Source organism: Staurois parvus, unplaced genomic scaffold (assembly GCF_062004578.1).
Source record: "Staurois parvus isolate SC_StPar_1 unplaced genomic scaffold, SC_StPar_1.0 ptg000014l, whole genome shotgun sequence".
NCBI lineage: Eukaryota > Metazoa > Chordata > Amphibia > Anura > Ranidae > Staurois > Staurois parvus.
In genome coordinates this window covers 2701757-2714395 of record NW_028317810.1, presented here as the reverse complement: position 1 = coordinate 2714395, position 12639 = coordinate 2701757, and the positions used below count along the sequence as shown (strand labels likewise).

Sequence of the window (12639 nt, the reverse complement as noted above, 5' to 3'; positions counted from 1 at the left end):
AAGCACAGGAAGTGCATGTTGACCTGTAGGATTTGCATATGTTACAGCCTCCAGCGCTTTGCTGAAAGACTTTTCCTGTTATTGAAATACCAAGAACTCTGTTAGCAATTAATCACTATGTGATTTCCAGAGCTTGTCCTCCTCCGGTTCTGCTCCCTTCCTTGAATTTCCATGAATTACAAGTGTGCTTCCGCCACTTGGAGAGACCGCTGTAGCCGAGCTACAGTCCCTTCCCAGATCTACAAATGTAGTCCATCGCATGCTGTCAGTTTTCTAGTGAGCACAGATCGTAGCTATATAGTTATTAGTCTGCAGCTGGGGTTTTTTTCACCCCTATTAAGTATTCCTTCCAATGTCAGCAAATGAACTGGATTGAATGTATGTATAAGTGACATGGTTGGTCATCAAGGAGTTTTTCCCACCCTGCCATGGAGTCTCACTTCTCTTGCTGTAGTAATAGTAGCCTTACTAGTCCCACTGCATTCTCAGTTATAAAAAATAGAAGAAAATAACAACAGGAGACAACTTCATAACGGTCACAAGAGGCAAGTGCACATGTAAACTCACATTGTATTTGTGACTTGCGTATTCATGACAGGACTTGATATGGCTGCATGGTATCAATGTTCACTGAAGTTCATCTTCCTTGTTACAGGACAGAAGAAACAGATGGAGACATGCAGTCACCAGTTCAATCAGACCCCATATCACAGACTCTCAGTGGTAGCAGCACTGACACCATCATCCAAGGTCAGTTAACTTGTGTACTCACTAAATGTACTGAACAAGTGTGTAGATTTTGTTGGCATGTTTGCTGCCATTTTATCTTTAGTGTCTCTTCAATCTTGGAAATATTCTGCTTACTTAAACTGTGGACTCCTTTTCTCCTAATGCAAGTGATTTTACTCGTAGCTGTGTATTTTCTCTCTCGTTCTGTCCTGGTGACAATGTCAGCAGGACAGATTGTGTGGGGGTAACCTTCCCAACACAGCCTTGGACAGCAATGAAAACCTGACAGGGGGTTTTATCCCCTCCCCATTCTATAAAAAACCTGTCTGGAGATGCATTTTTATGTTCTGCATGAGACAGAAAAAATTGAGTTCTGTCCGTGATACTTTTTTTATTTGTACTAACATACAGTTTTTAGGACAACGTTTTGGGCTATGCCCCCTTCTTCAAGATTCAAGCAGTACTAATGCACAAAGTTTTAGTAGAGTTAAGCTCCATTCACATTTTTTCAACTTGTCATGCGGCTTTGGACATCAGAGTCACATGACATGTCACAGCCCATTCTTTTCAATGGCACCTGTTCAAAGTGGTGCGACTTTGAAAAGGTGCCTGCACTACTTTGGTGCAACTTAGATCCATAGAGTGTAAAGTCAGATCAAAGTCACCTCTCTAAGAGGAAAAAAAATACATTCTGTATGAGGAGATGTTATGATATGTTGTGTCTTTTAACCTTGTCTTCCACTATTTTATCCTCTGTGTATGGTACCAGAAAAATTGCAGAGCTGAACTATTTGGCTGGGTCCAATAAAGAAAGTAATATAAACAGAAAACCTAGCCTCGCAAGGCTCCGTTCACACTGTTGTGCTGTGGTATGAACGGAGCCTTGGGAGGCTAGGTTTGAGTTAGTTTGATGCGTTGCCATTCATTTTGAATTCCATGTCCTCAACACTGTTGCGTTGTAGTGCAGCACAGTGCACTAATGTGCATTGCCCTGCTTTACCAAAAGTGCTGTGTGCATTAGGAAGTCCATTCAAATAAATGGTCTGCTTTAAAGTGATGCTAATTTCTAAATGTTTTTTTTACCTCAATGCATTCTCTGTATTAAGATAAAAAACTCCTCACGACCTGCCCCCCATCCCTAAACACTAACTTACCTTTTCTCACTGATCCAGTGATGTCCCAACTGCAGCATCGCTCCTCCACTGCTCCTCCTCTCCGTGGTCTCACAGGACACACAGGCAGCAATGGAAGCCTTAGGCTAATGCTGATGTCAGTCAAATTCCTGTGAGGAAGGATAAGGGGTGTGGCTTACCAGCACTGTGCGTGTCTATGGACACACACACACACACAGCCTGGATTGGGAACGCATCTGCACGAGTTCTCCCTTAGCACTGCGTTTGCTGAGGGGGCACTCAGAGGAAGAAAGATTAGACAGCACTGGTGGGGGACTGCCACAAAGGAGGTAAAAGACCACTCTCTGCAATATCATTGCACAAAGCAAGTAAATATAACTTTTATTTTCTAAAAAGCCTCTGATATCACTTTAAAGCTACACACATTATACAGTTGTAGAGCCATACACCGTTAGTCTATTCCTGTTCAGTCTGTGAGCTGAACGAAAAAAACTTACAGGCTCTGTCCACACAAACAAGATGGATGGTGAATTCCCCTTGCCAGGACATTATATTCTGATAGTGACTGCTTGATGGAAAATTTTCCAACATGTCCCTTTGCCTTCCAGTGAGCAAAGCCTACATTTGTACAAATTTCAATCAGCTTATGGTCATCTTTAGTGATCATTGCTAGGCTGCATCTTAAAATGCTACTTTCCTGGCTGATGCTCTGACTTCAGAACGTTGTAAATCTTTGACCAGAATATGCAAAATGTTGCAGTACTTTGGAACAACATTAGTCAAGTCACTGAATGTACTGAGAATTTTTGTACAAACGTTCTTTCAAAAATCTACTAGTGTATGGCCAGCTTTACAAATTTCTAAGCTCAGATGTTAAATATGACAGCCAGGCAAACATGTAATAATGACAATTTACGTATTTCTGTCATGTTTCATTGTGTTCAACATATTTCCTAAGATCATATATAAAAAAAATAAAGCCTAGCAATTTTTTGGCTCATCCTCCCCTTAAGCAGAGATCACATAACCAAATGGCCATTTGTTTGGTCACATTTCAGTAGCTGCAGCGTGTTCCAGCACCTCCATGGAGAAAGCAAAGTTGTAAAAATAAAAAATAAAACTGCAAATAAAATATGGGCATATTTTACAATGTTATGCATATAAACCTTGTGTCACTGAATTGTATAACTAGTTGATTTTATATGATCCTTAGGAGCTGCTGTCTTTGTGCCTTCAGATCAGTGTTGTCATAAAACTGACCATTTCTTGGCTTCCTATCCATGGTTTCATGGGCCCATCTCTCGAGTCAAAGCAGCTCAGCTTGTTCAAGCTCAGGGATATGAAGGTCATGGGGTTTTCCTCCTACGGCAAAGTGAAACGCGAAGGGGTGAATATGTCCTCACATTTAATTTTCAAGGCAGAGCAAAGGTAACGTGGCAGATTTTTTGAATAGTCTCTTTAAGTTTGGCCTTCTTTATAATTATAAGTGGAACAATAAACTAGTCTCGAAGCACAGATCATTATAACAAGATTTATTCAGGCCATTAGACTTTAGCCCAGATTTGGTACAGGGATACATGGGATCAAGGCCGTCGATAAGGGGGTACCACCAGTCCTCTTGTACAGGGCCCAGGCCAGCAGAGGGGCCCAGGCAGCTGGGTGAATCGGCACAGCATGGGGCGCAAATACTGGAACCAATCCTGTGTATGGCTCTCTCTGCAACAGCTGAAATCTGGCTTCTTCTCCGCTCCCTCCCGCTGGCTTTCACCTGCTACAGAGAGCCATACAGGGGATCGGTTCCAGTAATTGCCCTAAATCCCCTCCCGACCGCACCCTTCACACTCCGCCCCCCTGTGTGCATCCACCCCTGTAGTACAGTTGGCTTCCCTCCTCTCCTTTCCATTGGTAGCTGTAAGCACAGCCCCTTCCTTTCCTGAATGAACACAATGAGTGGTTGGTACTGATCACTTACTGTGTTTATTCGTAACTGAAGCAAAGTAAAGTGTGTTTTTTTTGAAGGGGGGGCCTCTCAGGTTGGCTGTATGAGGCCCCGTGATTTCTAACAGCAGCCCTGCATGGGATACATCATGTGACCTGAGGTTTTTCTTTATATATAAAAATATTTAAATAGCATGGTCATTTGGGGCTACTTATTTCATAATTTCAGTTCCATTTTCACTTTAAGTAAAAGACATAGTATGAAGTGTTTCACCTGTAATGATCTGTATTGATGCAGCAGCAGAGAGTGAAAAGTGGGAAACTGTGCATTGTACATTGCTGTAAGTCTAAGGGCCTATTCACAACTTTCCAGTGCAGTGCAACATGGTAACGTGCATTACTGAAACGCACGTTATGTGTGTTGGAATGTTGCAGCCCAGCATAAATAAGGCAACACAGCTATAATTCACATGCATTGTAGTACACCACAGTGTTACCATGCACTGTAGTGTGCTGTGTTGCCAAAGTGAATGCATGAAGAAATGGGGGTTAATGCATGTGCGTTAACACAATACACTCAGAGGCTGAAGGAGACCTAACATGTTTTAAGACACTGGATGACAGAAAAGGTGTTTAGGCAGCTTACAAGAGTAGGGGTGAACAGGAAAGAACTTAGCATGAGATAATTCCAATATGAGATAATTCCCATGCTGGCCATAAATGGATCTAAAGTTGTCCAGTTCCACAGAGGCTAACTGAATTTTAATCCATGTCATGCCATCCCTGTTCAAAAGAATGTGCCCACGGTGGCCTGAGGTTGTGTGTGGAGAGTATGCCCACTGTGTCTTACAGCACACTGGCACCGACAAGCTCTTAGTTGCGGTTTCTGTTTGGGACCCAGGGGGATGGGCTCCCATTTATGTGATAGCTGTGAGAGCCAATCACAACTCTCACATGATAGATAAGCATCACAGCCTCCCTGCCATTAAAACCCACATAATAGGATGTTGGGAAGCCGTTAAAAAAGTTAAAACCCTTCCTGTGTCACATTGAGGAGATTTCTCATCACGTCTCATTTCTGAGACACAAAAGGAAATGAGAGAAAATCTCTACAAAGTGAGGAGACTGTTGTAAACCACATAGTTGTCCACTTTGGAAGGATTATCCTCCCCTCTACAACTTGGATTTCACATCGCTTTCTATCTCAGTGACAGTGGTCACCAACAAAGAGGATGTAAATGCCTAGTAGGGACACAGACGACAATAAAAACTTAACATGAGTTCTAATCCTTCCCTACTCTACCCAAAACTAAAACAAAAAAGTTTAGGCTATACTTACACTTGCATTTGATAACTTTGCAGCATGCAGTAAATGACGTACCGTGCATGCTCAGTGTGAATGTAAAGCTTGTGATAGGTCGATAGTAAATGACAGTTGTACCTTCTTCTTTTCAGCACTTACGCCTCACGCTAACTGAAAGAGGTCAGTGTCGGGTCCAGCACCTACGCTTCCTGTCTGTCATAGAAATGCTTCACTATTTCCGCCTTCATCCAATTCCACTTGAATGTGGAGCCGCTGGAGATGTGAAGTTGTCTGGTTTTGTGGTGTCCTCTGCACATTCACAAGGTAAAAAGTGCATCTTTGTTGTTGAAGCTAGATTGTTTACCCAACACATTATGTACAGTACATGCTGTTCACATGACTCCAGCTATTCCACAGTCAGTATAATGGTCACATTGTTTCCACATGTCTCTACCAACAAGTTTTTCTCTTTTCTGGCTGCTTAACAGATAGGGATGATTTATACACCTCATTAAGGTGGAGAGGGACCTATGTGCTGTTCTTTCTTATTCAGAAAATGAATGCCAAGGGGATGCATCCATTTACAGTATCTCAGAGAAGTGAGTACACCCCTCACATTTTTGTAAATATTTTATTATATCTTTTCATGTGACAACACTGAAGAAATGACACTTTGCTACATTGTAAAATAGTGAGTGTACACCGCTGGCAACAAAAGTGAGTACACCCCTAAGTGAAAATGTCCAAATTTGGCCCAATTACACATTTTCCTTCCCCGGTGTCATGTGACTCCTTAGTGTTACAAGGTCTCAGGTATGAATGGGGAGCAGGTGTGTTAAATTTGATGTTATCGCTCTCACTCTCTCATACTGGTCACTGGAAGTTCAACATGGCACCTCATGGCAAAAAACTCTGAGGATCTGAAAAAAATGTTGCTCTACATAAAGATGGCCTAGGCTACAAGAAGATTGTCAAGACCCTGAAACTGAGCTGCAGCACAGTGGCCAAGACCATACAGCAGTTTAACAGGACAGGTTCCACTCAGAACAGGCCTTGCCATGGTCGACCAAAGGAGTTGAGTGCACGTGCTCAGTGTCATAGCCAGAGGTTGTCTTTGGGAAATAGACGTGTGAATGCTGCCAGCATTGCTGCAGAGGTTGAAGGGGTGGGGGGGTCAGCCTCAGAACATACGCCACACACTGCATCAAATTGGTCTACATGGCTGTCGTCCCAGGAGGAAGCCTCTTCTAAAGATTATTATTATTATTATTATTACTACGAGTTTATATAGCGCCAAAGGGTTTGCTCAGCGCTGTACAATAGGGGGGGACAATACATGGCACAGTACAACAAAGACAGACAGCGTACGAGGGGTAAGAGGGCCCTACTCTTACGAGCTTACAATCTAGGAGGGAGGGGGTAAAGGTACAGTAGGAAGTGGCTGGGGGGGATGAAGTGGTAGGAGGAATGAGGGAGGATGGCCGTTAGGTGAGGGTGGGGTAGGCTTCCCTGAAGAGATGGGTTTTGAGGGAGCGCCTGAATGTGAATAGAGAAGGCGACAGTCTGATGGATTGGGGCAGTGAGTTCCAGAGGATGGGGGAGGACCTGGAGAAGTCCTGCAGTCGTGCATGGGAGGAGGAGACCAGGGAGCAGGATAGAAGGAGGTCCTGTGAGGAGCGAAGGGTACGGGTAGGGTGGTACTTGGTGATCAGGTTGGTGAGGTAGTCAGGGGCAGTGTTGTGAACGGCTTTGTAGGTCAGGGTAAGGAGTTTAAATTTGATGCGTTGGGCAATCGGGAGCCAGTGGAGGGAGAGGCAGAGGGGGGTGGCAGAGGTGGAGCGGGTGGTAAGGTGGATGAGTCTGGCAGCTGAGTTCAGGATGGTCTGGAGCGGGGAGAGCCTGCACTTGGGTAGGCCAGTGAGGAGGGAGTTGCAGTAGTCAAGGCGTGAGATGATGAGGGAGTGTACTAGAAGTTTGGTGGTGTCTGGGGTGAGGAAGGAGCGGATCTTGGCAATGTTGCGAAGATGGAGCCTGCATGTGTTTGTGAGTGATTTGACATGCGGTTGGAGGGAGAGGTTCGCGTCAAGAATGACGCCAAGGACTTTGGCTTGCGGGGCGGAAGTGATAGTGGAGTTGTTGGTGATGATGGATAGGATGGGGGGGGGGGGTGTGGGCAGGGGGAAAGACGAGAAGCTCGGTTTTGGAGAGGTTAATCTTGAGGAAATGTAGCGACATCCAGTCTGAGATGTCATTTAGGAGGTGAGTGATGCGGGCGGAGATAGTGGGGGTGAGGTGAGGGGTGGAGAGGTAGATTTGGGTGTCGTCAGCATAGAGGTGATAGTTGAAGCCGTGAGATTGTATGAGTTTGCCCAGGGAGGAGGTGTAGATGGAGAAGAGAAGGGGTCCAAGGACAGAGCCTTGGGGGACCCCAACAGAGAGGGGGAGGGAGGGGGAGGTGGCACCATTGTAGGTGACACTGAAGGAGCGTCGGGATAGGTAGGATGAGAACCAAGAGAGAGCAGCATCTCCGATGCCAAGGGAGAGTAGTTTATTAAGAAGGAGGGGGTGGTCAACTGTGTCGAAGGCCGCAGAGAGGTCCAGGAGAAGGAGGACAGAGTAGTCGCCCTTGGCTTTGGCGTTGAGTAGGTCGTTAGTGATTTTGAGGAGGGCGGTTTCAGTGGAGTGTAGGGGACGGAAGCCGGACTGTAGAGGGTCAAGGAGGTTATTGTCAGTAAGGTGGGAGCTTAGGCGATCGTAGACTAAGCGTTCAAGGAGCTTGGAGGTGAGTGGCAGCAGGGAGATGGGTCTGAGGTTGTTGGGGTCCGCGGGATCCAGGGAGGGCTTTTTGAGGATGGGGGTGATATGCGCGTGCTTTAGGGGGGAGGGGAATACGCCAGTAGAGAGGGAGAGATTGAAGATGTGGGTGAGGGAGCGGATGAGGGAAGAGGGGGGTGACCGGAGGAGTTGAGAGGGGATAGGGTCCAGGGGGCAGGTAATGAGGCGGGCTTTTGAGAGGACTTTGGCGACTTCCTCAGTAGTGACAGGGCTGAGGGAGTGCAGTGCGGGGGGGGTTATGGTGGGCGGGGCATTGGGAGAGGAGGGGGGCAGTGCGGTTGTGAGGGCAGAGGAGGGGGGAGATGAAGGGGTGACGGGGGCGAGGAGGCTAGGTGGGGAGGTAGATTGCAAGTTCTAAAGATGATACACAAGAAAGTCCACAAACAGTTTGCTGAAGACAAGCAGACTAAGGACATGGATTACTGGAACCATGTCCTGTGGTCTGATGTGACCAAGATCAGCTTATTTGGTTCAGATGGTGTCAAGCGTGTGTGGCGGCAACCAGGTGAAGAATGGAAAGACAAGTGTGTCTTGCCTACAGTCAAGCATGGTGGTGGGAGTGTCATGGCCTGGGGCTGCATGAGTGCTGCTGGCACAGGGGAGCTACAATTCATTGAGGGAACCATGAATGCCAACATGTAGTGTGACATATTGAAGCAGAGCATGATCCCCTCCCTTTGGAAACTGGGCCGCAGGGCAGTATTCCAACATGATAACGACCCCAAACACACCTTCAAGACGACCACTGCCTTGCTAAAGAAGCTGAGGGTAAAGGTGGTGGACTGGCCAAGCATGTCTCCAGACCTAAACCCTATTGAACATCTGTGGGGCATCCTCAAATGAAAGTGGAAGAGCACAAGGTCTTTAACATCCACCAGCTCTGTGATGTCATCATGGAGGAGTGGAAGAGGACTCCAGTGGCAACCTGTGAAGCTCTGGTGAACTCCATGCCCAAGAGGGCTAAGGCAGTGCTGGAAAATAATGGTGGCCATACAAAATATTGACACTTTGGGCCCAATTTGGACATTTTCACTTAGGGGTGTACTCACTTTTGTTGCCAGCAGTTTAGACATTAATGGTTGTGTGTTGCGTTATTTTGCGGGGACAGCAAATTGTTATACAAACTGTACACTCACTACTTGAAATTGTATCAAAGTATCATTTCTTCAGTGTTGTCACATGAAAAAGGTAGAAGACAATATTTACAAAAATGTGAGGGGTGTACTCACTTCTGTGAGATACTGTACATTTATTTGTCATTAAAGTGGAACTTTAGTCTTTAGTTCCTGCTAGATCATTTCGGGCTGGCCCCTTTTGCAGGAATACTATGTAAAACATTAAAGTGCGTAAACTGTTTAAAATCCAGTGATACACTGCCTCACCCTGCTCTGTACATGCTCAGTTGCTCTCTATATAGGCACTGCCGGATTTCTAGAGGCCTATCTGCTGGGAACTTAAAGATTTACTGCTGATCAGGGTCTCTGGGCTTCAGCAAAATGGCAGCCTCCAGCAAGAAGAAACAGGAGCAATGCTGGAGGCAATTTACAGCACACATGAATTTTGGTAGCAGACAGTGTGCTCAACACTTTACAATATAAAGAGAGGCAATACATCAATGATACAGTTCAATACAAGAGGGTTAGGAGGGCCCTGCTCCTTGGAGCTTACAATCTAAGAGGGAGGGGCTGGTGGTACAAAAGGTAATAACTGTGGGGGATGGACTGATAGGAGGAATAGAAGATTCCGTTATTAGCTGAAGGCAGGATAGGCTTTCCTGAAGAGAGAGGTTTTCAGAGATCACCTAAAAGTGGCCAGAGTAGGCGATAGTCGGATAGATTGGGGTAGAGAGTTCCCAAGGACGGGGGAGGCTCTGGAGAAGTCCTGGAGATGAGCATGAGAGGAGGAGACAAGAGGGCTAGAGAGCAGGAGGTCGTGGGAGGAGCGGAGAGGACAGTTTGGATGATATTTGGAGACAAGATTGGTGATGTAATTTGTGGCAGAGTTATAAATGGCTTTATATGTTATTCTTAATGTTTTGAATTTTATTCGTTGGGCAATGGGAAGCCAGTGGAGGGATTGGGAGAGAGAGATGGCAGATATGGAACGGTTAGTAAGGTGGATGAATCTGGCAGCAGCATTCATGATAGACTGAAGAGGTGATAGCCTGCGATGAGGTAGGCCAATGAGGAGGGAGTTACAATAGTCAAGGCGAGATATAACAAGGGAGTGAATAGGTTGCTTAGTAGTTTCAGAGGTTAAGAACGGCCGTATCTTGGAGATGTTGCAGAGGTAAAGTCTACAAGATTTGGATAGTGATTGCATTTGGGGCTGAAAGGACAGATGGGAGTCTAGGATTACACCTAGTACCCTGGCATGAGGGGAGGGACTGATGGTTGTGTTATTGATCTTGATGGAGAAGTCAGGGGAGGGGGCACGGGCTGGAGGGAATAGTGTGAGATCTGTTTTGGAAAGATTTCATTTGAGGAAGTGGAGTGACATCCATGCCGATATGTCGCTTAGTAGGTTAGTAATGCGAGAGGAGATTGAAGGGGCGAGGTGAGGAGTAGAAAGATAAATTTGTGTGCCATCAGCATAGAGATGGTACTTAAAGCCATGGGAGTTTATCAAGTGACCAAAGGAGGTGGTGTAGATGGAGAAGAGAAGGGGTCCAAGGACAGAACTTTGAGGGACCCCTACAGAAAGAGGAAGTGGAGAGGAGGAGACAGAGTTATAGGAAACACTGAAGGAGCGCTGCGATAGGTAGGAGAACCAGGAGAGAGCAGAGTCTTGGAGGCCAAGAGAGTGGAGTTTTTTGAGGAGGAGGGGATGGTCAACAGTATTTTTGAGGAGGAGGGGATGGTCAACAGTATTAAAAGCCACAGAGAGGTCAAGTAGTAATAGTATGGAGTAGTGGCTATTGGTTTTAGCAGTTAGTAAATCATTAGTGGGTTCTAGTAGGGCAGTTCCAGTGGAGTGGAGTGAGCGAAAGCCAGACTGTTGTTATGGGTAAAGTTCCACTTTAGAGGACCTTGCTACTTTATATTTAGATTTTTCCCATCCATCTTTAACTCCCTAAATAATTAACATATAAAAGTTCCTAATGTTACAAGACACTTTTTTATGTACAAACTAGCCCTCCCAGGTAAGGAGATTTCAAGAGACTAGTAAGTGAAACCAACACTTGTCTAATTAGATATGCAGGAAAATGGGCCATGATAAAACCTTTTAAGATGAAGTGGTGGTAGATCATTGAAGTGAATGACTTCAATGGTCAAGGTTTACTACGTAGTAAGTACAACCATTTTAACATTTACATTGTGGCTATTTTATCAGTGATTTATTATTGAATGCCCAGTAGAGATCTGTTGTGCTCCATCACTCTCCATCTTACTGTATAAGTCCACCTTTACCACATATTTGACTTGCTTTGTTCATTTTCTCCACCTGTTGGGGACATTTATAACCATGCCAAAAACACTAGAGTATACAGTGCCTTGGAAACAGTATTCATACCCCTTGAAATTTTCCACATTTTGTCATGTGACAATCCAAAACATAAATGTATTTTATTGGGATTTTCTATGATAGACCATAATTGTGAAGTGGAGGGAAAGTGATATATGGTTTTCAAATTTTTTTACAAATAAATAACTGAAAAGTGTGGCATTCATTTGTGTCAGCCCCCTTTACTCTGATACCCCTAACTAAAATCTAGTAGAACCAATTGCCTTCAGAAGTCACCTAATTAGTAAATAGAGTCCGTCTGTGTGTAATTTAACCTCAGTATAAATACAGCTGTTCTGTGAAGCCCTCAGAGGTTTGTTAGAGAACATTAGTGAACAAACAGCATCATGAAGGCCAAGGAACACACCAGACAAGTCAGGGATAAAGTTGTGGAGAAGTTTAATGCAGGGTTAGGTTATACAAAAAAAATATCACAAGCTTTAAACATCTCACGGAGCACTGTTCAATCCATCATCCAAAACTGGAAAGAGTATGGGACAACTGCAAACCTAGAACATGGCTATCCACCTAGACTGACAGGCCGAGCAAGGAGAGCATTAATCAGAGAAGCAGCCAAGAGGTATTCATACTCCTTAAAATTTTCCACATTTTGTCATGTTACAACCAAAAACGTAAATGTATTTTATTGGGATTTTATGTGATAGACCAACACAAAGTGGCACATAATTGTGAAGTGGAAGAAAATTGATAAATGGTTTTCAAACCAGGAGGTTCACCTTCCAGCAGGACAAGGACATAAAATCATATAAAATACATTTTACATTTTTGGTTGTAACATGACAAAATGTGGAAATAAATATATATATATATATATATATATATATATATATATATATACATATGCAGTTGTGTTCAAAATAATAGCAGTCAGACATCACTAACCTGATCAATCACTGTTTTTGGTAGAAATTATATTTCTACATGGCAAATAATTTACTAGCAGGTGTAGTAGAGTAATAGAAATCCAACAGACCCAACAGTCATGACATGCAGGCTGCGGATTCTGTGTAATTGAATCACTAATTGAAAGGGGCATGTTCAAAATAATAGCAGTGTGGAGTTCTATTAGTGAGGTCATTCATTCTTTGAAAAACAGGTGGCAATTATTGCCCTTATTTAAGGAAGGAAGGCAGCAAATGTTGTACATGCTGGTTACAGTGCATTTCTCTCTGAAAT

General features: G+C 44.4%; 1 protein-coding gene across 2 annotated transcripts in view; it reads left to right on the top strand.

Moving 5' to 3' along the window:
- Positions 1 to 12639, top strand: part of SH2B3 (SH2B adaptor protein 3) — a 182522-nt gene that overhangs the window by 152630 nt on the left and 17253 nt on the right. For both annotated transcript variants that reach the window (XM_089676829.1, XM_089676823.1), the window contains 3 exons: positions 656 to 750; positions 3076 to 3290; positions 5256 to 5427. In XM_089676829.1, coding sequence (XP_089532955.1) covers positions 656 to 750; positions 3076 to 3290; positions 5256 to 5427 — 482 coding nt within the window. The remainder of the gene's footprint in view (positions 1 to 655; positions 751 to 3075; positions 3291 to 5255; positions 5428 to 12639) is intronic.